The 23,508-nt window shown below is 40.8% G+C and overlaps 1 protein-coding gene across 3 annotated transcripts in view; it reads right to left on the minus strand.

The window, feature by feature from the left end:
* Positions 1-23,508, minus strand: part of Kcnq5 (potassium voltage-gated channel subfamily Q member 5) — a 516,987-nt gene that overhangs the window by 46,643 nt on the left and 446,836 nt on the right. Inside the window, exons 9-11 of one of the 3 annotated variants that reach the window (XM_057794702.1) lie at positions 22,672-22,698; positions 17,549-17,605; positions 13,614-13,834 (exon numbers count right to left, since the gene is read on the minus strand). In XM_057794702.1, the coding sequence (XP_057650685.1) occupies positions 13,614-13,834; positions 17,549-17,605; positions 22,672-22,698 (305 nt within the window). The remainder of the gene's footprint in view (positions 1-13,613; positions 13,835-17,548; positions 17,606-22,671; positions 22,699-23,508) is intronic. The other 2 variants (XM_057794703.1, XM_057794704.1) reach the window with 2 other exon arrangements.

Raw genomic sequence — 23,508 nt, forward strand, 5'->3', positions numbered from 1 at the left:
GAATGGCACACTGGGCATGTCTTGAGCATCTGAGATCTTGAAGCCCACACCCAGTGACACACTTCCTCCAACAAAGCCACACCTACTCCAACAAGGCCACACTTCCCAATTGTGCCAGTCCCTAGAAGCCTATGGGGCCATTTTATTAAATCTACTACAAATATCAAGTGGTCAGTCCTGAAATCATATACATACAAGTAACTTTATGTGGGTTGGGCAGGTTATATGTATATTTATATATTCATACATATATATGTATATATATTCCTACAAATATAAATATATGCATATATAAACAAAGAAATGGAAGCTATGCATTTGATAGAGCAAGGGAGAGAATGTGAAGGGTTGGAGGAAGGAAAGGGGGAAAAAGATCTTAATCTCAAAAAAATCAAAAGAAGGGTGAAGTCTTTGAGAGGTGAATAAACCATTAGGGAATAGTCCTCTTGAATAAGTGGAATTAAAGTACTTATCAAACAGACCTAAGAGGATCCTTGCTCTTCTGTCATGGGGAAGTGGTCTCTCAGCAGAAAAAGGATATGCCAATGTGGTGAACTTAGGCTTTTAGCCTCTAGAACCATGAGAAATGTTTACTGTCTATGAGCTACCTAGTTCATGGTATGATTATTATAGTATTCAAACTGTTTAAGATACAACCATCTCACATAAACAACGCTTTACTTGGAGTCTGTAGTGAGAAATACTGGACCAGATCTTGAGGGTCAAGAGCAGTGTGGGGGACACAGGAGAAGAATAGGGTGTGTGTACGAATAAAGAACCTAGCAAGTCAAAAGAGAAAGACACAGAAGGAGCCGAATTGAAGCAACCTCTCTGGGTTTTCACTAATAACAATGAAGGCCTGGAAGGGCCTCCAAGAATCCTGATGAATTCTGAATACTTTTTGTAGATTTCTTCATAGCTAGGATAACTGTTAAGTGGACCATACAATAGAAAGACATATGGAGTGGAAACTTTCAGGCTTTGAATCTAGTCGCTCTTATCAAAACCTTTTGTTTTTGTTATTAATGCAAACCCTCAACTTTCGACACAGAGTTTACAGGCATGTGTAAAATCCTCAATCAGAACCCTAGGCTAGACTTGCATACAAATTAGCTATGTAGAAGCCCTACTCAGAGGTTTCCTTAAAAATAATTATTTCAGAGCTGGGTGTGGGTGGTATATGCCATCAATCACAGATCTCTGTGAGTTCTAGGCCAGCCTGGTCTAAGAGTGAGTTCTAGGTCAGTCAGGGTTACATATTAAGACCTGATTCAAAACATCAAAAAATTATCTGTTATCACAATTCTGAGATACTGTCAGTTAATTTCAGATAGTGCCAAGCAACACCATCTAATGTAGAATGTTATAATCAAGGTCAGAATGAAATTGAATCATCATTATGAAAAGTTCTGGAAAATGTTGTGGAAACACACATAAAAAAAGTCAATGGGGGAGACTGAGAAAAACACAAGCAAAGAAGACGCTATTGGAAAGCTAGTATAAAAGCAGGGACATTGAAGTTCATTTCATATAAACGAAGTAGTCAAAGGTAAAATGATGAGAGTTCTTGAAGGAAAATATCCCCCTAGGTGTATAGGTGAGTACAGGTTCAGGATACAACAATTGTCAAAATCATTGTGTCAAAAATGCTTCCTTTTTTCGGTGATGTCAGGGATTTCAAATCAGTATCTCACACAAGGTTTTTAGTCGATTGGTGTCTTGGACCCAGACAGAGGTTAAAGAAGAGAGAAAGAGAGTAAACTCCCTTCCCAAGGATTTGAGGGTTTGGGTACTTTGCCCTGGGTATTTGTACTGCTGTGCTCTGGCTTGTCACTGCAGAGACCTGTGTAACGCGAGGTGAGCGCTCACAACTGAGAGTCTCCTCTGACGCATGCATCCGCTATGCTTGTAGGCACAGTTGAGCTAATCATAATCACCAGTGTCAAAAGGAAGTAGTTTGAGGAATGAGGTGCCAAAGGGTTGCTTATGGGTGGAGAGGAAGGTGACTGAGGCCACTTTCCGTCAGTGGTGGAGATGGCAAACACACACGGGTTGTATGTGAGGAAGGATGCATAGTTGAAATTCCTCCCATTTATTTAGTTATTTTTGGTATTTGAGCTAGGACCTTGTTATGTATCTCCTGCTGGTCTTCAACTGGCAGTCTTCCCGCTTCTCCCTCTCAGGGCATGGATTATAAGCACGCGCTAATGCCTAGCCTCTAACTTAGGTTTTTCTCGTCCCTCCTTTACCCACTTTGTCCTTTTGAAATTCAAGGAGTTAGAACAGTTAAGACATCGAAAGCCTCTAATGAGGATAACAGAAGGGATGCCCTCTTCTAAATCTGGCTTTTGTATTAAAACAAAACCAAGGGAAAATCTACCTTGACAGAGATGACTGAATGCCCATGTTCTATTGTTCTAATTGTTGCTATTTGCAATGGGCAATGGGATACACCTAGATGCCCATCAGCTGCTGAGTGGATAGTGGAAATGTGATACACACACAGAGTGGTATTTTATCCATTAATAAAAAGAGAGAAGCTGTGAAATTTACAAAGGAATGGATGGAACTGGAAAAAGACACCGAGTGAGTAATTCAGGCCCTGAAACATGAACACTGTATTCACTGTCTCATGTGATGCCCAGCTTCAGAGGTTTAGATCTCAGCATTTAAGCTGGAGGAAGTGTTGGTGGTGTTTGGGAAGCAAGAAAGGAGCTAAGGGATGTGGGAAGCATTAAGAGGAGAAGAGAGTGAAAGACAAGGCCTATTAAAGTAGAGGGTAGGGAATGATAGGCATGAGAAATGTTAAATAAAGATGAGTCAGGAGAATGGGGAAAGGGGAGAGTGGACCAGAGGGATAACAAGAACAAAGACCGTATGTAGGTGCCTTAAGGAAACCTCCTACTCCATATGCTAACTACAACACTAGTGTAAAAGACAGAGCTTTGGTCGGCTGGAGAGAAGGCTCAGTGGTTAAAAGCATCGGCTGCTTTCCCAGAGGTCCTGAAGGTCCTGAGTTCAATTCCCAGCAACCACATGGTGTCTCACAATCATCCATAATGAGCTCTGGTGCCCTCTTCTGACCCGTAGGCACATAGTAAATTTCCCCCTCTCTCCCCACGCCTCTCTCTTAAAGAGCTTTGGACAAAAGTATGTCACATGGGTGGAAAACGTTACTTTCAGAAATCATGAGTTTTTAAACTAAAATCTCAAGGTAAGAACACCTCGTTTAGAGTTGCTGGCTAGAAATGTCCCAGAAACCTCTCAAAACAATGCAGGCTATTGCCCTTGATTGCTCTTAACTGCCTTTCAGAATTAGATGGTAAGATCCTCCTGCTGAAGATGCCACACTCCTTGGTCAGAGGATAGAGAAATAAAGCTGGAAGCTCCCTCCCTGCTGGCCAGTGTTCCCAGTGCTGCAAGTTGCTATGTCAGCTGCTGCAGGATAGAATTTGTCAGCAGTTTTGCCCAGCCAGTTATGGGCCATGTATACTATAAGACCAACTTGCCAGGCATGGCATGCTGACTGGTGCAATAACTTTTTGTTTTTGTTGTTGTTGGTGGTGGTAATGGCGGCGGGGGGGTGGTTGTAACTAATTTCTTTCTGATTAAAACTGAGGTCCATACTATGGGAAGGAATACATGCCTGGTATGATAAGCCAAGTCAAAATTCTATGGTTGTGGAGGTCATAGGTCCTACCAGGTGGGGACCTGCTACCTGATACGTTGTGAAATCTTTTAAATATTTATGTTTATAACCTTAAGCCAGATGCTCTCTGTCTCTCATTCTTGCTCTCTTGCAGTGGGTGAAGGTTAATACAGAGACTTATAGCTGAGAATACCTGACCGAGAAGTCATATATATATGGACATCTATATCATCTTCTCCCAGACCTAGGAATGTTACAGAGGAGGAACTGGAAAGAATCTAAGAGACAGATGATATGGAGAAATGCTGTGAAATCCCTCCATCTGGATATGACACAGCCACCGTAATCATGAACACAGAGCAGCTAAGTATATCCACAAAGGTTCTGTACGTGACTGAGTTCTTTGACATTCTACCATGTTACAGGCGCTCCATTAACCAGTCCCCATTCCTTCCTGAGGAATTACTGGCAGTTAATGAGTGCCAGGGGAGAGGGTGACGGGACCAATCTCAACCAAATTACCCCATATGCACGCTATGCAAACAATCTTAATATACTCAGTGGCCCAAAGAAAATCATGAAAGGAACAAAAGGGCTAATTGGGCAGAAGAAACCATTTAGAGAGAGAGGAAAGGGGATTAGATTGCATAATGGGCATGAGATGTAATCATAACACATTGTGTATGTGTATGACATTTCTAAAACTGAATTAAGAAGACTAGACATTTAGATGAACAAAATATACATGGACAGAATACGTAGGATAAAATATGTTCAACGTATTTTCCCTCAGCTGAAGGTCAAAACAGTTTCTTGACTAAACTAGAAGTTATTATATGTTGCTTTCCCCATATCCAGTCCTTAGGTCTTAAGCTTCCAGTGTATGCAGTTACCTCCCCTCCCACTTGATCAGATGCCTTAGGAAAGTCTGGTCTCAAATTAAGCTACTGACTCATGGCTGCCAATAATGCTCCTACTCCCTAGTATAGGAAGAATTTTGCAAAATCAGATGTGAATGGATAGGTTATAGCAGTTTTTAGAACTTGAGGGTCACGACTCTGTTGACAAACCTCTATCTCTAAAATTACAGTTATGAAGTATAATAATAAATTTATTGAAATTAAACAAAATTAAAGGAATAATTTTGACAAAAATAATCACCAGAACACTAGGAACTGTACTAAGGGTCTCAGCATTAATAAGGTTGAGCACCACTGTTTTAGAAATACAGAGACATAAGGTGGCCTTTTTACTGTTTTTGAACATCTTGCAAGCTGCTGGAACTCCTTCAGCTATTTTGCTTCTTCCCTGAAGAAGTGAGCATATTAATATACAGAATCAAATGAAAGGTCACAACATGGCCCCAGGGTGGGAGAGAGTCATTGGCAGCAGTCACAGAAATGGGGAAGGCTAGACATTGATATTACAAGTTCAGAAGAAAAGGATTCAAAACTAAGACTTTGAAGTGGACAGCGAGTTGTAGCCCCGCCCTCAATTACAGGGAACTGTATCAACCACTGTGGAATTTGAAATAACGGATCAATGAATAACCTAGTCTCTGCTTCACATGTCTGCCTTGAGGGAACTCTGAAGCTCCATCTAAACACTTGGCTTCCACAGCCTCATCCCTCCGGCAAAGAGTCCAATGCTGTGTGGGTTTTGAAAGCATGGAGAAGGATTCACCTATAGAGTTGCCAGTGATATTGTTTGCTTTGCCTTCATAGGAAAAAGCATCCACCACTCGGGACCTATGAACTGGAGAGTCCTGGAGCGTGGAAGGCACCGGAGAGTCCATAGGCTGCAAAGGGAACTGTGGCCAGCAGACGCTCCTGTTATACAAGAAGGGAAGCTCCCGAAGAAAAAGGTTCTGGCAGACATCTGACACTTGACTGTTGATTCAGCAGCAGCTTAAATAGACTGCTTTCACTGAGCCTCTGGGGACCTGCTTTTGGAAGTCAGCCCTGGATGTCAGCCTCCTAGGTCATTAAAATACATTATATTAACAAAACAAATCCAAACAGGGACTTAGTCTGGACAGGAACACAAAAAAATGAAAAAAAATCAAGGCAATATAACTTCTTCAAAAATTTAACAGTGCTACTGTAATGGAGTCTATTGAGAATAAAGTAGCTAAAGCCCCAAAGAATTGCAAAATATGATTAAAATGATGCTCAACCTAATAAAAAAGGATTTAAACCAACTTTTAAGTGAATTCAAAGATAATATAAATAAACATCTGAGTAAATCAAGAAAGATAATGCAGGATGAGGAAGAGGGATGAAGTAAAGATTTAGAAACACTGAAAAATATTAAACAAAAACTTTCAGAACAAGTGTCTCAACACAGTGAACAACTCAGAAGAAAGCCTCATCAACAGATGTAGCGGAGTACAGATTACCACGGCCTGAAGGTAAGGTGGATAAGCTGGACAATTCATGTAGCAGTAAAGAAAGAAGCAACATATGAAGAGAACATGCAAGGTTCCTGGACACCATTAAACGTCGAAGCTTACCAAGCATGGACAATAAAGTATAATTTAAAGACATATAAAGCATATTTAACGATATGAGGAAATTTTCTCGAACCTTGGGAAAGAGATGGTTGTCTAGATCTTAGGAGGCATCTAGAACATCAAACAGATAGACTGCTGTATCAAGCACGGAAAGAAAACAGCCGCTAACCCAGAGTGTTGTATTCAGATGAGTCATCTCTCCATGACAAACACTAACTACAGCACTTCATAACTGGGCAACATCACGAATGGAACAAACCATCAAGAAGATGTAATAATTCAAGTCACATATGTCCTCCGGACACCAGGACAAGCATTTTTTTTTTTATTTTTAAAACAATCTTATTGTAAATACCAACCCCATTTCCCTCTCCCTCCTGCCATTGTCCTCCACTCCTCTCACCTTCTCCCCACCCCACCTCCCATCCATTCCTCAGAGAGGGTGAGGCCTCCCTTGGGGAGTTAACAAAGTCTGCAGGACAAACGATTTTAAAAAGCAAATATGATTGGGCATAAAGGCACGGATCAACTTCAACAAAATTGTAATGGACGACACCGGTACTGTACTCTGACTGAGAGGCAATCCAGACCTGAAATATCAACAGAGATAACAAATCTCCATGAAAGAGCCTTTTAATAGGTCAACCAACCCCAAGTCAGCACTAAACACATATGCATATGGATATGAACAATACTAGGTGGACTCATCAGGCTGTGTTCTCTCTCTCTCTCTCTCTCTCTCTCTCTCTCTCTCTCTCTCTCTCTCTCTCTCTCACACACACACACACACACACACACACTGATAGTAACGATGAAGAGGCCATGAATTTGAGAGGAAATGAAGACATGGAGGAAGTTGAAAATGAAGGGAAGAAAATTGGGACATCATGTAACTACAGCACTTCTATATTAAATTATCAAAAAATTGAATAAAAAACATCAAAGGAATATCAGTTAAATGACCCTATATGTCAAGAAGTATCTACAAAATATCTACATCAACAAAAGTCTGTCTAAAAGCTGCAGAATACATTTTCTTAGCGGCTTCTAGAACCTTCATCCAAACAAACTGTACACTACTTTTAGTTTTTCCAGTTGTCTTGCTTTTAAGGACATAGAGCAAGTGTCGCAAACAGTAAAATTGAAAAACAAAAACTTGCATATTCTATCTAGTCACAAGAGGAAATTTGGAAATTAACTGTAAGTGAAAGAGCAGAAAATAGAAGAAAGTAAAGAGATTGAACAATTCATCCATGTTTAGTGGGCCATCAAGGAAATCACGAGGGAAAACTTTAAAATCCTGGAATCAAATGAAAACAAAAACACAGTATTTCAGAACCTGAAAGATACAATAAAAGTGGTCCTGAGAGAGAAAATTAATAGCTACAAACACATTTAAAAAAATCAGAGAGATCTTACACAGATAACCTAATATGCATCTCAGTGACTTTCAACAACAACAACAACAACAACAACTGAATTCCAAATTAGCAGAAAAAGGATAATAAAGGCTGTGTCAGGCTGCACCCCCACCCCCACAGTAAGCACAGCAAACAGCAAGCATCCACAAGGGCGTTCAAAACATTCCATCATTGAAAACAGCTAGTAGGTAAAGTATTTGCAGTAAAGGTTACTTCTGTGCATCCACAGGCTACAAATGTTCATGGTGGAGAACAGAAGCTAAAAGCTCACCTGTGGAGACGAAGTTCAGCAGGGAGCGCACCTGGCTACCTCCACTTCCCTGTTTGCATTCTGTGCGATGTTTCAAGCCTCTGATTTAATAAAGTTACTTTTGTTTATTCTCTCGGTCAGGCTGCCAGAGCCATCTCTGCTGGGTGTTGGAAACTAACCTGACAATGTTTCCCTATCTATTTGCTGCTCCTGTCTATCTACTGTTTGCTGTTTTTCTTTTGTTTCCTACTTAACACACTAGTTCATTCAAAACTGCAACTACAGTTAATGTAGATCATTCTTTGTACAGAACACCTATTTTCTCCCATATGCTTAATCTAGATTTAATGATACAGCTATTTGAAACCAGAAGGAGAACTGTTTGGGAAAATGAAAGAGATCTGTGGCAGGTGAAGGTGAGTTCCAGGCAAGGCAGAGCTATGCACTGAAACTCTGTCTCAAAAGACTCTCTCTCTCTCTGTATATATGTATGCATGCATGTATATATGTATGTATACATCTGCATGTATGAATGTATCTATTTATCCATCTAGTGTGTGTGTGTGTGTGTGTGTGCGCGTGTATCTAGAGTTATGTATATATGTGTGCATACATTGCCATTATGCTGGAAGAGGGTGATAGATCTCATGAAACTAGAGTTAGTGATGATTGTGACCCACTATGTGGCTATTTGGAACAGAACCAAGGTTGTCTGCACTAGCAGCAAGTGCTCTTATCCAATAAGTCTTTTCTTCCATGTCCCCTCCATCCCTTCCTCCCTCTTTTGAGATAGGGTCTCAGTGGCTCATGTAATCCAGTCTGGGCTCTGGCATACTCCATAGCTGAGGCTAGCCTTGAAAACCTGATTGCTCTGCTGGGATCACAGAAGAATGTCACCATATCAGTCAACGGAAATTTCTTATGCAATCCACCACTTTGTACAGCAAATTTACACAAAAGAAATGTTTGTAGAAAGATAGCAAAAAATTGTAGAGAAGTGAAGCTAGGGTTTTTGAACTTTCTTATTATGAACTCCTTTATAATGGGATTATAATATGAATCACATTATTATTTAAGATATTCTGATATGCTTGATTTGTGCCCACAGCCAAATACATCCTGACGGTACATTAGCTGAGGAGGGATAAGAACATGGATAGAAAAGAGGAAAGATATCAATATTGGCAGGAACAAATAAATAGACTTAAGGGAATTCAGCATCTGGAAGGTGTGCATCATTTTTTATTTACCGAGATTCCACTAACATGAACCTGTCTCATCCCTGCACCTAGATAGTGTCAATCTTTCATGAGCATCTGGTGATACTGGAAGTACCTCCCCTGGAAGTCAGCAGTATCCTCGGGTATTGCATAGCAGGAGAGTATTTTCCCCTAATCAGAAGCAATGCAGACCTTGTTAAATCAAGCATGCTGGTTCATGTGTGTGGCAGCAGCTGGGACTTTGAGAAAGGGGGACAGAACAGTGACACGGTAACAGACTTGTTGGAAGGCAGGGGTAATTTGGCCTGAATTAAAAGGGAAGGATGAAAGCAAGGGCCAGCTAATGGAGAGAGAGAATAAGTTCAAGGTGCACAAGAAGGAATTAGTAAATCTACCTGGAGCCCAGCTATGCTATGACTGTACACTAAAACCATGAAATTTAATTGTCTGGGAATATGTTGCTATGTTTTTCCTTATAGCTGTTAGGTCTCAGGCTAGTTACTTGTTTTTAAAGCTCAATTTCCTCATCTAAGAAATGGTGACAATAATGTTAATTACTTCATAACTCAGGAATGTAATCCATTTATAGAGATAAAGCAAATAGAACAATGTATGCCATAGAGGAGTCAACAGAAGTTACCTTTATCATTATAATCCGATGTTCTCACGATAAAAGTATAATTTTCATGCTACCTGGATTCTAAAATTATTCAGAGATAGAAATGCTACTAAATTACTAGTGTGGCATTTCTGCCAGGTATTCTAGGATTTATCAGTTAGAAGATATCATTCAGATCACCTTGCTTAAAATATATCTGCTATACGAATACATGCCATAGTCCTTAGAATTGATTTTCTTTATTCTGCCATGTGTACATTTCTAGATCCAATATCTGCCAGCTCCTTGCCATTTCTTTGATAATCACGTGTTTGAGTTACTGGGAGACACTTGGGACTTTCTTAAGTATGACATGTTAATGTTCTTAAAACCATACCGAAGAAGACAAGTGGATGTTTAATAAACTGTGTATGAGTTGTAACATTATACCAGATTCATCAGGAACTGTTTGCATTTAGAGACTCACCATAAACTTCTGCCATTTAGAAAAGGACGAGATTTTTATAAAATGTAACTTTTAGTTATTAACTCACAGGCATACCTGGTTTCCATTCTTCTTCCTTCTATTCACACACACTCTTTGAGAATGCTAATGAGTAATGAAATATAAAGGAGCAGCTGAAAAGCGCTCTAGAAGTGAACAAATGGACAGACTTTGGCTAACTGTGAGTCAGCTGTAGTGTTGCTATGTATTATTTTCTATGGGCAGGAAGTGGGTTTTAGATATACTCATAACCTGGAGAGACACTAAAGATTTTATATATATATGTAATTGAAGGCCACATTTACTTGATAGCTACCTTATTTTTTTTTTAATGAAAAATGTACTTCAAAAATTTCCAAGACCCAATTTCAAGCTAAATCGTAAGTAAAGACTCTTGGCTATTGGATTAAATGAGGAGTCAGGAGCTCCCATCTCCTGCCAGTGAGGAGTCCTCAGAGCTACTTCAACAGGACAGCAATCAGTTCTGTCTTCACTTGGGGAGTTCGGAATCAATTGAGATGGGGCTCAGCCAGGGAAAAGTAATTCTTTTCTAAGCAAACAGAATTGCACTTGTATGAAATGATCTAGAAAGTGTATGACATGAGACCTTTCCAATCTGCGAAGAATAGAACTCCCTTTTTTCTCTTTTGTATCTGACTTCTGAGATATGTCTGGAGATACAGAAATGCTGGGGTACGTCGTGCCAATTCCAGTAAGTCTTTGAAACTGTCCTTCCTTCTGGTCAAACAGTACCACTAGAACTCAAAATCCAGTTTCTACAAATTTTATAATTAAATGGGCTTAGCCAACCATACTGACCTCACGACGAGGAGACGAAGAAAAGTTTTGAATCCCACATTATCAGAATAAGGGTCCATTGCAATGTGTACTAATTATATATTTAGTACAGCGTGAACCCGGGGTCAAGGCAGAAGACATGGACACCCCTGAGCCTGCCAGGGAACCTGTTACATAAGCACAGGATCTGCCAAGGTGCTGAACTGTGTCTCTTCCAATTCATGTGTTGAAATCCTTACACCCAGTAACTCTAAGTGCTACGATACTTGGAGACTGGGTATTTAAATAAGTTATTAAGTTAAACTAAAGTTATTAAGGTGGGACCCAATCAAATATGATTTATGTACTATACAAAGAAGAAATTTGGACACAGACAGGTAGAGAGAAAAGATGATGTTTAGACAGAAGCACCATGATGAAAGATGTCCTTAGCAGGAACCACCTTTGCCAACACCTTAGGCTGAGACTTGTGGTCCCAGACTGTGAGATAGAGAATTTCTGCTCTTTAAAGTCCAGTGGGTGGTACTTTTTTTATGACAACCCAAGGAACTCATACAAGCTGTGTTTGCAGCTGTTGAGCATCCTTGGAGGATCTCTGCACTGAGTGAATGCTGGGCCATAGCAGAGCCAGGCACCTCTTGCACTGTGCAGTAAGGATATCTTGAAGTAAGAATTTTGGTACCCAATAGGTCAAGGACTGTTAGATTAGAAGGGAGGGAGAGACAGTAAATGGAAGGGATACATTTTTTTCTAATGTAATAAAAAGTCCTCCTTGGATTTCTTATTACAAAAGTGTCGCATGTTCACTGTAGTAAGTACTGGGAAATACAGGTGAAGAAAATGGAGAAACTGTGTTTGTGGCCCCATTTGTTTTTCAGACTTTTTCACACACACACACACACACACACACACACACACACACACACACAAATCTGTGTACGCAGCATATAACATACATGTAAATGTACATTTCTAAAAACATTATGATAGGTGTGGGTCTGTCTGTGTAGGTCTGTAGGTCAGCCTGTCCTTGAACTCATGATATCCTGTCTCGGCTTCTTAAGTGTTCAGATTACAGGCACTCATCATGACATCTGGCCTGGGATCACCCTTTCACATCGGTCAGAATCATTTCCAGCATCTGGTACTGCTTCGTTCATCAGTTATAGTCTAGAGACGGAGCTGGTAGATGGATGTGCCTAGTGTTTGGCATATGCTTCGACTTTGATATTTATTTGCCAAACTACCTTACAGAAAGGATGCATCTGCTCCTGTTGGCATCTATTTCAAGTCCAATAACCGTCCTTTACCTGTTGCCAATCACTGTAGACTTAGCTGCCCTTAGGCTGTCTGTGAATTTCCTCCTAGGGAGCAGAGGAAGGGAACTGGAGGACCCTGAAAACCGCGCTAGCAGTGACTCAGGATGCTGCAAGTATTCTTGATGAGGAGGGCACAACACCGGAGGACAAGGCATTTCCCAGCTTAGCAGAGCGACAGGTGAAAGCAAGCGCAGCAGGATCAGCATGTCCTTGCCACTGAGACGGGAGACAGAATCTCTGCCAGGTAGGGCCATATCAGGTCAGCATCGAGGAGACTATCCGGAGAACATGACACTAGTTAAGAGTGTGGCGAGTGAGGAAGTGTGAAGCAAGGAGTTGTGCTGCTCTCTTGAGAGGGGAATGGAGGTCTCTGAGGACCTCTGAGGAAGCTGGAGGAGCTGGCAGGCAGAGGTTCCAGGGGTTCACTGCAGGGAACTGTGATCACTGCAGCTATGACCCCTGGTTGTTCGTCGCGTCCCCCGAGCTTTGAGAGCCTGGGAAAACACAGGTTATGCTAGGGAATGAGAGTATAAGGCTTGGTGGCCTTTGCAGTTTGTATGCGTTAATGGAAGGCGCTATTTGATTCTGGTTCTTTGCCAAGCATAAGGGATCCCAGGGGAACACACTTAAAAGGAAAACTGAGTTAATTTTTGAATGGAAAAAAAAGTATTTCATAAACATGAAAATTATGTGTCACTCAATAAAATGTTGGCAGGAAAACTTCTGCCACGGGAGATGATAAAATAGGTTAATTCCTCTTGGGAGAGAATTTTATTTATCATGAGAAGGCTCAGAGCTTTGCACGGAAGCCCTTCATAATGGGCAGCGGCTGTGTGTCTGTGGTAGCTGGTTCATGGGAGAAGAGAGAAGAGAGTTTTCCTTGGGCCTAGGAAGGTGCTGCTGCCACTCCCATTCCAGGATGCTCACAACCGGCCTGCTTATCTTTCTACTTTGAGTCTCTGCTGGCCACACATAACTCCTACACCAGCAAGGAGGTTGCAGTGCTCTTGAAATAAATATAGTCTAGATGAGGGAAGAATTAACAAAATGGTTCATTTCTTTCTCTTAAAACAATGTGGTACCAGGCATGGAACCCAGGGTCTTGCACATGATAAATTCTAACCCTGTTCCATATTTCCAGTTCCTTGCCTTCTCTGAGATAATTTAGCTGTCAAAGTTGCCTCTCAAAGGTAATTTAATGTTCTGGATATTCACCCATGGCAACGAATACATTTGCAATAGAAAGAAACAATTTCTCTTCCCTTCAATGGCACCACAGAGAATGAATTATTCTACAGCCGCCCCACAGCCTAACGACCTACACAGGAAAACAAGGCTTACCGTCTATCACTGGCTTCGGCTGCGAACTCTTGAGGCGTAGCGAGGGCCGGAAACGGGTTCGGTCGTTGAAGCTCCAGCTCTTCTGCACTTTGGTGGGGCTGCCCTCAGCAGTGATGTCAGTGCTCGGGGACCTCCTGTCACCTACGGAGGCTTGTCTGCTCTTAATGCTCTGGCCCCTCGGGCTAGCCATGCGCACTCGCTCCTTGAAACTCAGCTTCTGACTGTGAAGAACAGAGCCGTGATTATCCCATCTCAAAAATTCCTTCCGTTCCACATGGGCAAATGATCGGAGGGAACTCTAGAAGGTCATACACATCAATAGGCAAGAGTGTGTTCAGCAAGTAAGAGCATAGAAATAGATAGGTTCCTTTATGAAAAGAGAAATTAACTGTATTTGATTGTGGTGTTTGCATTCACTTGGGATTAGTTTCACTCTTAGGGATAAATGCATGCTTCTTGGATTTACATAGGAAGAAAAGAGACCAGGTACAGCAGTTTGTACCCAATTTCACCGAATATAATCAAGAATGGGTGTGCAATTCACTTTAAAAATTGTTGGGTGATCGTAGCTTTCCCTTCCACTGCTGAGGTTTTTTTTTTTTTTTTTTTTTTTTTTTCTTTGTTTGTCTGGGAGATCTTTCTTTGTAATTCCTAAGCATCTCTACAGGTAAACAGGAATGATGATTACAGATGTACCTACATTCAGCATGCATTGTATATCCCAGGCAGGATTATGATACCCATAAATTCATGCAATCTCGAAGCAATTGACAGCACTGCACACACATATTAAACACGCAACACTTGACATTACATTCTCCATTTTTGGGAAGAGAAACCACACAGGATGGAAGAGCCTCAACATGTAATGAATGGGATGGCTGACGGAAGGAGATGCAATGTTCACTAGCACAGTTTCCTGCTATGAAACAAGCTATTGATTTGCTGTGGCAGCTACTGGTAAAATCACGTTTGTTTAAACATTCTGTTCTCTGATGCGAGGTAGGATCGAGCTGCCGCGGGCTGATCGAGGATGTATTAACAACAAAACCCCAAATGCATCTTCATCGTTTTGTGGTTCAGGCATGTGTCTTGTGTGATGTGCTAGGAGGAGCAGGTAGGAATCCTACAGACATGAGCTGCCGAGTTCTCTGGCTCATGTGAAGACAAGAGTAGCATAGCTGAGGGGGGTTTAGAGTCATCGTAGGAACTGCAGAGAGTGTCGCATGCCCCAATTTTATGTTTTTGTTTCATTTATTAAGCGCTGTGCTCTTCATGAGAAAGCAGCACATTGTCATCAAGGTGAGGGGCCCAGGGCTCCTCAGACACTGAAGAAATAATGGGGCAATGGATTGGAGGGTGAGTCGCCTAGCCCAGCTCTTGGTGAGTCATGCCGCAGCCTTTGTGGGGGATGAAGGCAGCGTGCTTATGGAGGAGGACCGTTTGAGACCAAGTGAAGGCCTTGTCTCTTCCACTTACCGCAGTGTCCACTGTCCCCAGCTGCAGCATGCCAACAGCAAATGTGTTTAGTGGATATGTGTTTGGCAGCTAACAAGAGATAGTAACATTTGTCTTTCCATGCCTAGTTGCTTAACATCTGGTGTTCTAAAAAAGGTACCATGTTTGGTGTGAATTTGCTCACATGAAAACACATCAAGTCATGAACAATGGTGGCTAGAGAGTTTGGTTAACACTAAAGGAGTTGACCATGCAACTGACATCTCCTGCCCCAAATGCAGACACAGCCACTTCTAGCATAACCAGCTGAAGGCACATGCAGGCTGGGCAGTTTTGTGATGAGGTCATGTGAGTTCAAGAGATCTGTACGACAGCCCCATCAGTCACAGGGTTTATCTGTACTCGACAAATGTATGATTAAATGAGAGATTACATTAAACAACAGCAACAGAAAACATCCTAAGACCACATAGATTTATACTCTTGCTATTTAGAGAAATCTGTCAAAGTTAGGTCAAAAAGGTTTACTCTTCTTTAAAAAGTTTTTAATTACAAAAATTTCCAATCTTTTTTCTTAAATTCAGGGCATCTGTATCATAATTTAAATTTATGACGATCTTGTTCAGAAGACATATGCTCACTTCTGCACCTTTATTTTGATGAATGGCTGTCTCAAGTAGACACGGCCACCGCTTCAAGTGTCTCACTGTGTTTGATCGTGTCTCTAACCTTTCTGGAACTGCTAATTACATAGAAGGTTGAGTTTAGAAGCTGGAAAGTGATTTTTCTCCGGCTCTCAAGATGAACGAACCTCTTTCCTATCTCAACTAAATGAAAAAGAAACTGTTAAAAAACCAACATAGATTCTATTTTATCCTTTTTTTTAAGAACTACAATTTAAAAAGGGTAGAAAATTTCTAAAATAAAACAGCATCAAATTTACCATGATTTATGATGACAAGAATGTTTAGAAATTGCTCCTATAAAATGTATTAAGGACACCTCTAAACATAAGTGAAAAGTGGGAGGATAATCTCTAAATTGATATAAATTAATTCTAGACACCATTTCCCTTTTGGTTTTCTTTAATTTATTTTGTATGTTCGGGTGTTTTGTCTGTCTATACGTCTGTGTACCCTGTGCATGCCCAGTGTTCAAAAGTCAGAAAAGAACATGAAAAAATTATTTAAATTAATGTGTGGTGGCTCTTGCTTTAATCTCAGCACTTGTGTGGCAGAGACTGGCAGATTTCTGTGAATTCCAGGCTAGTCCATTTACATAGCAAGTCCAGGCCAACCAGGGTTATATAGGGTAACTTTGTCTCAAAAAAAAAAAAAAAAAAAAAAAAAAATCAAAGCCAAACCAGACCATGCCAAACCAAATCAAATTAAATCAAAATGAAAGTCTAAATTAAATCCAACAATTTGCAATCTAAAATAGAGACAATGCAATGTTTTCTTTTATCTTTAAGAATCTGAAAGTTTAGAACAGCAGCCTAATCCAGATTGAATTTTTTCCCAAGGAAAAGTTTTGTTCATATCCCCTAATAATGGAAAGTTTTCTTTATTTGCTGTTCTATTTCTCCTTCGGAAATCAACGGAGCATCTTGATTAGATGACCAGTAAACTGAGTAGATAGCTGTTACTGAAAATACACATCAATTAAAATTATAGACACTTTACTGCTGCGTAAAAGTTTCCATTACTTTCTTGGTTTTTTTGTTGACATTTATAAAGATGACTTTTGAGGAAGATTTTCTGTCATAGCATTTTCAGGAAGCATGCCAAGGATGATCCCCAGGAGAGCAAGTAAATCTCTCTTTGGAGAAAGGAAGCAAAAGGTCGTGATGGTCATTGATTGGGGCATCTTAGGACGCAATCTCAAGTTCCCAGCTGAGCACCACGCTCAAGGGAGCCCGGGCAATTTCTCTGTAAGGGAATTCATCCTTCTCTAGAACTGGACGTCCAAATCACTCTGATGGCCCAGCATGCACGCCATTGTTAGAAGCTCCCTGCCAGGGAATCTTGTGGCATCACACCTCTGCAGTTATCCACTAGGGCTTACAATGCCTCCGCTATTGTTATACATAATTAGGGCTTTAGCCCTTCACAGGTTAAGCACTCTACAAACTGTCGCCTCAGGCACAATATGGCAACCCAGCCATTAACAAACCAGCGCGTGCAAACAGCTTAGCAGTTGTCCAGCCACTAGGGGGCGCCAACAGGCTGACTGCCAGTACTATGCCTGCATTTTTTGTTTTGTTTTGTTTTGTTTTGTTTTCTTCCCCTTTTCTCCCAGTGATTAAAGCAGGCAACAGGCAACAAGGAAAATTACAAGCGCGCTGAAAACCTCATCCAAGAAGTCCCTAGGAGAGTGAGTCTGTAAACAGGGCCCAGGTGTAGTGGCGTAACCTGGTCATGCACCTGAGGTTAGTTGGCATTCTCAAATCTCATGTCAACAGCTGGGATGCTGGGTACCTCTGCTTCCGTGAGGTGTACACTCTGAAGAACTTCTGCTTATTATTACAGAACTTACTAGGAGTGAGGGAAATAGAGCAGTACATTACTATGTGTCTCTCCGACAGCACAGAAATGAGGGCTTTCTTTGTCTAAAGATAAGCCATCCGATTTTACTTTTTTTTTTTCATATATATGTACAAAAGAAGACAGAGCAGGAAAGCAGTAAGTACTCTGCAGTTCAATTGTGCTGCCTGAGACACAGCAAGGGCTCTTATGGTTAGGCTGAAACAATTAGATCGGAAACAAGCATTACAAACGATGGTAGTATGTGTTAGGATATATGTCACATGAAATGAGCAAATAAATATAGGAGAGCACAGTAACTTCTGTAATAAGTATCAGTGAATATAGCATACACAACGGAGAATCAAATATTTCAGGAAATTGAAGGACGACTATTTTCACAAATCAACGGAGTAGAAAACATTAGTTGGTCTGGAGTTAAAACCACACACACATGCAAACACACACACCCACCCAAGTTCTTGGTTTGTGTGAAGATGAAGTTAGAGTTAGTATAAGTAAATAGTTGTCAGGTTGAAAACCTGGTCAAAAGTAATCAGAAGAAAGGGTTCTGATCACCAGTTTGTAAACACAGAAACACTGCTTGTTTATTAAGTCCTTGGCTATGTATAAAAGAGTAAATCCTTCCCTCCTATAAATAATGTGGACAGATGGAAAGAGGGGTTTTAAACCATCTAATACTTTGCTAGTGAGGACCAGAGTTGATTGTCCTGGGGGAAAAAGTGGAGTCTAGTCTCACTGAGTGTAGTTTAACAATATGTGTAGGTCATTCCCTATACACAAAAGAAAAGCAAGGAGAAGAAAATAAACGCAGAAGAGATGTAAGGACACAGTCCCTTTCACAAGCATTCTAGAGTTATTTCCCAGGAGTCACACAACCGGATCTAACACACTGTAGTGGTTCGACAGAGCACTCAGTGGAGGACACTACACCAGTGAACTGTCATAAGACAGTGCCACCTTCGCATGTGTGACATGCATCTTCATTCAGCTTCACGGGAGCTTGCCAAAGCAAGCTTAGACAGTCGGCTGTCGTAGAAGGCTGAAGAAGCTTTAGGGATGCTTTACCAATGGAAAATAAGACTCTGACTGAAACAGGTACCAGTCTGCAACTGTTTACCCAGAAGACAGGATGGGCAGGGAGATTTCCAATTAACCCCTTACTCTCCGTTGGTATCATCTGCTCTTGTAGGGATAGAAGCCTCGGCAGGAAGAAGTAAAACCCTCCTTATATCAATGCAACAATTTGTTGGCCACTTTGATGACCTAGTCAAGGAGGAAGAGAGGAGATAGAACGGTTGTAGGATGGCCAGAGGAGTTCACAGGTAAATTCTCTTGGCCAGAATTGGCAACATACACCATTCAGGGGAGGACTGTCCCATTTATAAATGAGTTGGAAATGCTATTCAGAGAGAGGATTAATTAGAATAGAATCAATAAACATATCACTGTATATTTTTTATTGAAACCATTTTAGTGAGAAGATGGGGGAAGAAGTGTAATGGAATAACCTTGCCAAGGAAGACAGAATTACAGTCTAAGTAGGGGAGGTGCCCGACCCTGTATCCAAGGTAGCCAAAGATTCATTACTTTCATTAATACCCAGTTAAACTATATTTATGAAAAGCTTCACTTAGATCTCATAGTCATAGATGAGCTTTGTTGAAAGCATATCTTAGCTTCGTAGAAAGTAGAACTTCTCTTTTCAACAAGAACACCCCAAAGCAGGGAACAAAATTAATCAAGGGTGACTTGGATGGGTTTGCCCTCCTCCTCTGTGATTGGTCCTCTTATTCAGTGGCAGAGCCAGCTGCCCGTGTGAGGTGCTACCTGCAGTGCTGAAGGCATCTCCAATTTTTTAACAGAAAAGAAACCACCATGAGGAAGGACTTAGGAGATTCCAGGCTCTGGGGCTGACACTTGTCTGTTCTGTTTATCTAAGTCACATCAATAACCTGATGACCACAAAGGCAGTGAAGGACTCTGGAGTTGGGTGGTACCAATTAATTAATTCATTTTAAATGAGGTCAAGCATTAATTAGCAGTATTCTGAACCCAGAATTGCTCTTCTCTAAGGGAGAGCTTCATTACAAATTCATTTTCTGTTGTGCATAATTTGCTTCAGTAAAGACAGATTTGTTATTTTTAAGATGGTGTTGTTGTTATTGCCATTACAATAGTCTTTCTGTATTCATTATTACAATATTATAAATTCTGTTGTCTAAGGAACACAAGGACAAAGCTGAGGCAATAATACAATGGGAGTTTCAATGCATATAAATTTTTACGACAAGTGTCAACTATTTCCTTCAGGTTGTTGCAGTGTCTTCTTTTTAATGACTATTATTAGTATTATTTAAGATATTTATTTATTATGTATGCAATATTCTGTCTACGTGTATGCCTGCATGCCAGACGAAGGGGCTAATATCATTATCGATGCTTGTGAACCACCATGTGTTTGTTGGGAATTGAACTCAGGACTTCCAGAAGAGCAGCCAGTGCTCTTAACCTCTGAGCCACCTCTCCAGCCCCTTTAATGATTTTTAACTCTCTGTGTGTGTGTTTATGTGTGGGTATGTGAACTTTAAGTGCAGTGACTACAGAGGCCAAAAAAGAATGCGGAGAATCCCTTGGAACTGCAATTACAGGTATGGGGTCCCTGACATGGATGCTGGGAACTGAATGTGGCCCTCCACAAGAGCAGTATGTGCTCACAACTGCTGCACCATCTCTCCAGTCCCACTGGAATAATTGTAATTACTAACATCTCTTTCTATTTATTTCTCTGCTGTTCCTTTCGGTTGTGTTTTGTAAAAAGTACTTGGGGTCAGGGACATTTTATTCTTCTAATCAAGAATAATTTATTCAGCATCTTCTCTGTTATCCCCTTTATGGGAGATGCAGTGAGTAATTGGGGAGCAAGAGACTGGCATGTCGGAGGCTTGGGAAATGAAGCGGTGTCATAGGTACAGTTTCAAAGTTGTTTTGTCAAGTATTCAATGATTGTTGAGAAGCGAAGAATTTCTCAGCATCATTCTCTAAGTCATGAACCCAGATGAGAGCTTTGCACACTTCCAAGTCTACAAGTGAACTCTCTTTAACAACCTTAGTCACAAGTGTATTGAATAAATTTTTAACATTTTTTAGATACAACAGGATCACATGAAATTTGAGAGATTTGATTGCCAAGTGCTTTTGAGTTGTGATAGCTGAGTTGAAGTTTCATTTTCTGATCTTGAGCAGAAGCTCAGCTTAGAATTTGTCTTTGTTCTCTGATATACTAACACTGGGGAAATGCAGCTTTGGTGGTGTTATTATTGGATTGCCAAAGAGGTCATGTTATATTTATTCAAGCATAGATTCATGATCTATAATTTCTCCTTTGGTTGTCAAAGTTCCATTATGGGGGATAAAAGCAAGAAAGGTGAACCTCCCACAAGAAGTTCTGTAACCCATGCCAAGAAGAGTTTCTGCTCCAAGACTTGGGAGATAAATTACTCTTTGGATAAATTGTAGAAAGAGAGTGGTGAAATGAATCCCTTTAAATATCTCTAAGAGCAAAATGTAACTTGTAATGGTGAGAAATTGTCTTGTGTAACTGTTTCCCGAGTTAGTAGTGACAATGGAGGATGGTGTGGTCTGTATGGAATATGGGAAAAGGCCCAATGGTCAGAGTTGGCCAATTTGACATTCAGTTGTCTGTGCAAAGATGGTGCTTGGTCTAAAGACTAAAGACTATTGTTTTCTGGTAAGAGGTGTCTCTTAAAAAGAACTCTTCGGGTAGCTAAAACTTTCTGGAGAGCATCACTTACGAATATCTAGCATTCTTTGCTCTAACTCTTATCATTCTGAATGCATTGGCTCACTTGCCCCAAGGGAGAACTTAAGGTTGTGTCTTGTACTGTATCCAGCACCTGCCATGGATGAAGGCAAGTGAGTTATTGTCTGGGTCAGGGAATACTTTTCTTTGCTTCTTTTTTTTTTTTTAAATAGTAACAATGCAGAAATAGCTAATAGTGTCATATCACTCTAAAGGAAGCTTGAGAACTAATTCAGTACTGTGTCTATATTTTATAGTTGATGTCATTATAGACCCTCACTAGAAGCTATCTCAGGGCAGCAGGATACCTTGTTTTCTTTTTACTGAAGCAAATGGCGGTGATGGGGAAAAACCAAAAGAACTCAAGCAAAAAGCAAACCCGTAAGCCTTTATGTTCTTCCTTTTCCGGGCATCTCACATTTCTCGTCGGTTCTGTCTGTTACTACTTATACTTCAGTGTGGCAACTTCCTGCCCCCAGCCTTTCAGGCTTTACTCGCAAATCTAGACCATTCCTGGTACTTAATCCATAGATGAAAGTTTTCTTTCTTCTATTTCTTCTGAGTCTTTCTAGAGGAGCAGCTGCCAGTCATATGGGGAACTGTGGAAGGGCTGCCTTCCCCCTGAAGATGAGGCCTCTTATGTGGAACTGATAACCCAAGTCAATATTACTGCTCTCTGGGCTGGAAATACCCCACACAGGTAGTTCTTATCTCTTGTCTCTAGTTTACCTTTTGCCGAATATATATATATATATATATATATATATATATATATATATATATATATATGAAAAGACAAATATCTGATCACAAGGCAAGCAAGCACCCTATATAGGAAAGTCTATTTTAGACTGCTGCCCATGCCAGCAACATTCACAACCATTAATTTTTTTCTCCTGTTAGGTTTTTCAATAACTGCATTTGAATAGTTTGGAAGGACTTTTGTTTGGGACAGTGGCAGGCAGGAGCAGTCAAAGTCTGTGGTTATTATGTCCCTGAACGTTCCAGGCCTTCTAGATTGTTCAGAAGCACTGAGTGGGTTAGGGAAAGATACTTCTATTCCCAAGGAGGGGGGAAATATCAATAAAACCCAGTAAACTTTGCAGGCAATCTTGTGAAAGGTCACTTTTAATCGGGCCGTATTTGTTGATTGATTTTACCCCTGAGGCACATTTAAAACATCTGCGAGGCATCTGATTTATAAACAACATGGAGCGAAAGAGAAATCACAAACCTGCTGGACGCCTCCCCTTGTTCTTTCCTTCAGGTGCGCGCAGACAGAAGAGAAATGACGATAAACCAGTGAATACATTTACAGCATTTGATAATGGCCCCCGAACGGGAGACAGGGGAAATCGGGTACCTTAAGTCACCTTTCTTAAGTACAGTCCATAGAAGCATTTATAAGAACTATTTATAAGAACTGCACACAGCTTTCAAACATATGTTCTTTGTGGCAGATCTGAGACAACTTGGCAAGGCCAGTACTGCCCACACACAGCAGAATACCACACACTGTTTGGTTAAGAAACCGTGGTTCTGGTGAAAGCTTTGGCAAAGGCTCTTGGAGAGTTGCTGATTCCAGTGTCTTAGGCAGACTTTTGGCATCTAGACCTGCAAGCATTGATCGATGACTATTCTCTTGTCTTATCAGTCACTTTCTGAGACAGATTCTATGAAGAATTGAATTCCTTTGAGTAAAAAAGGTGTATCTAAAAATCTATCTGAGTCTTAACATCCCACCATTGGGTGGCACTGGAAATCACTCATTTGGGCAGGGTTGGGCATTGAGAGCTTGGTGGAGGGTGGCTCATTTGCAAATGAATTGTGGACCTTGGACTCACTTTCTTCTGGGTCCCAGTGTTAAATGGGAAGGCATTATATCAGAGACTGACTGACCTGTGGCTCCTCAGAACACCTCATGGCAACCGTGCAGCTTGGTAATTGCCCACAGCTTCTGACTCATTCCTTGAGATACCTCATTTAGCTGGGTTTCAACCTTTGCAGAACCTTCACTCATTTTGAGAAAAAGAAAGCAGAAAAAATACTGCCTCCTCTCACTAAAGCAGAA

Source organism: Chionomys nivalis, chromosome 19, assembly GCF_950005125.1.
Source record: "Chionomys nivalis chromosome 19, mChiNiv1.1, whole genome shotgun sequence".
Classification (NCBI taxonomy): Eukaryota; Metazoa; Chordata; class Mammalia; order Rodentia; family Cricetidae; genus Chionomys; species Chionomys nivalis.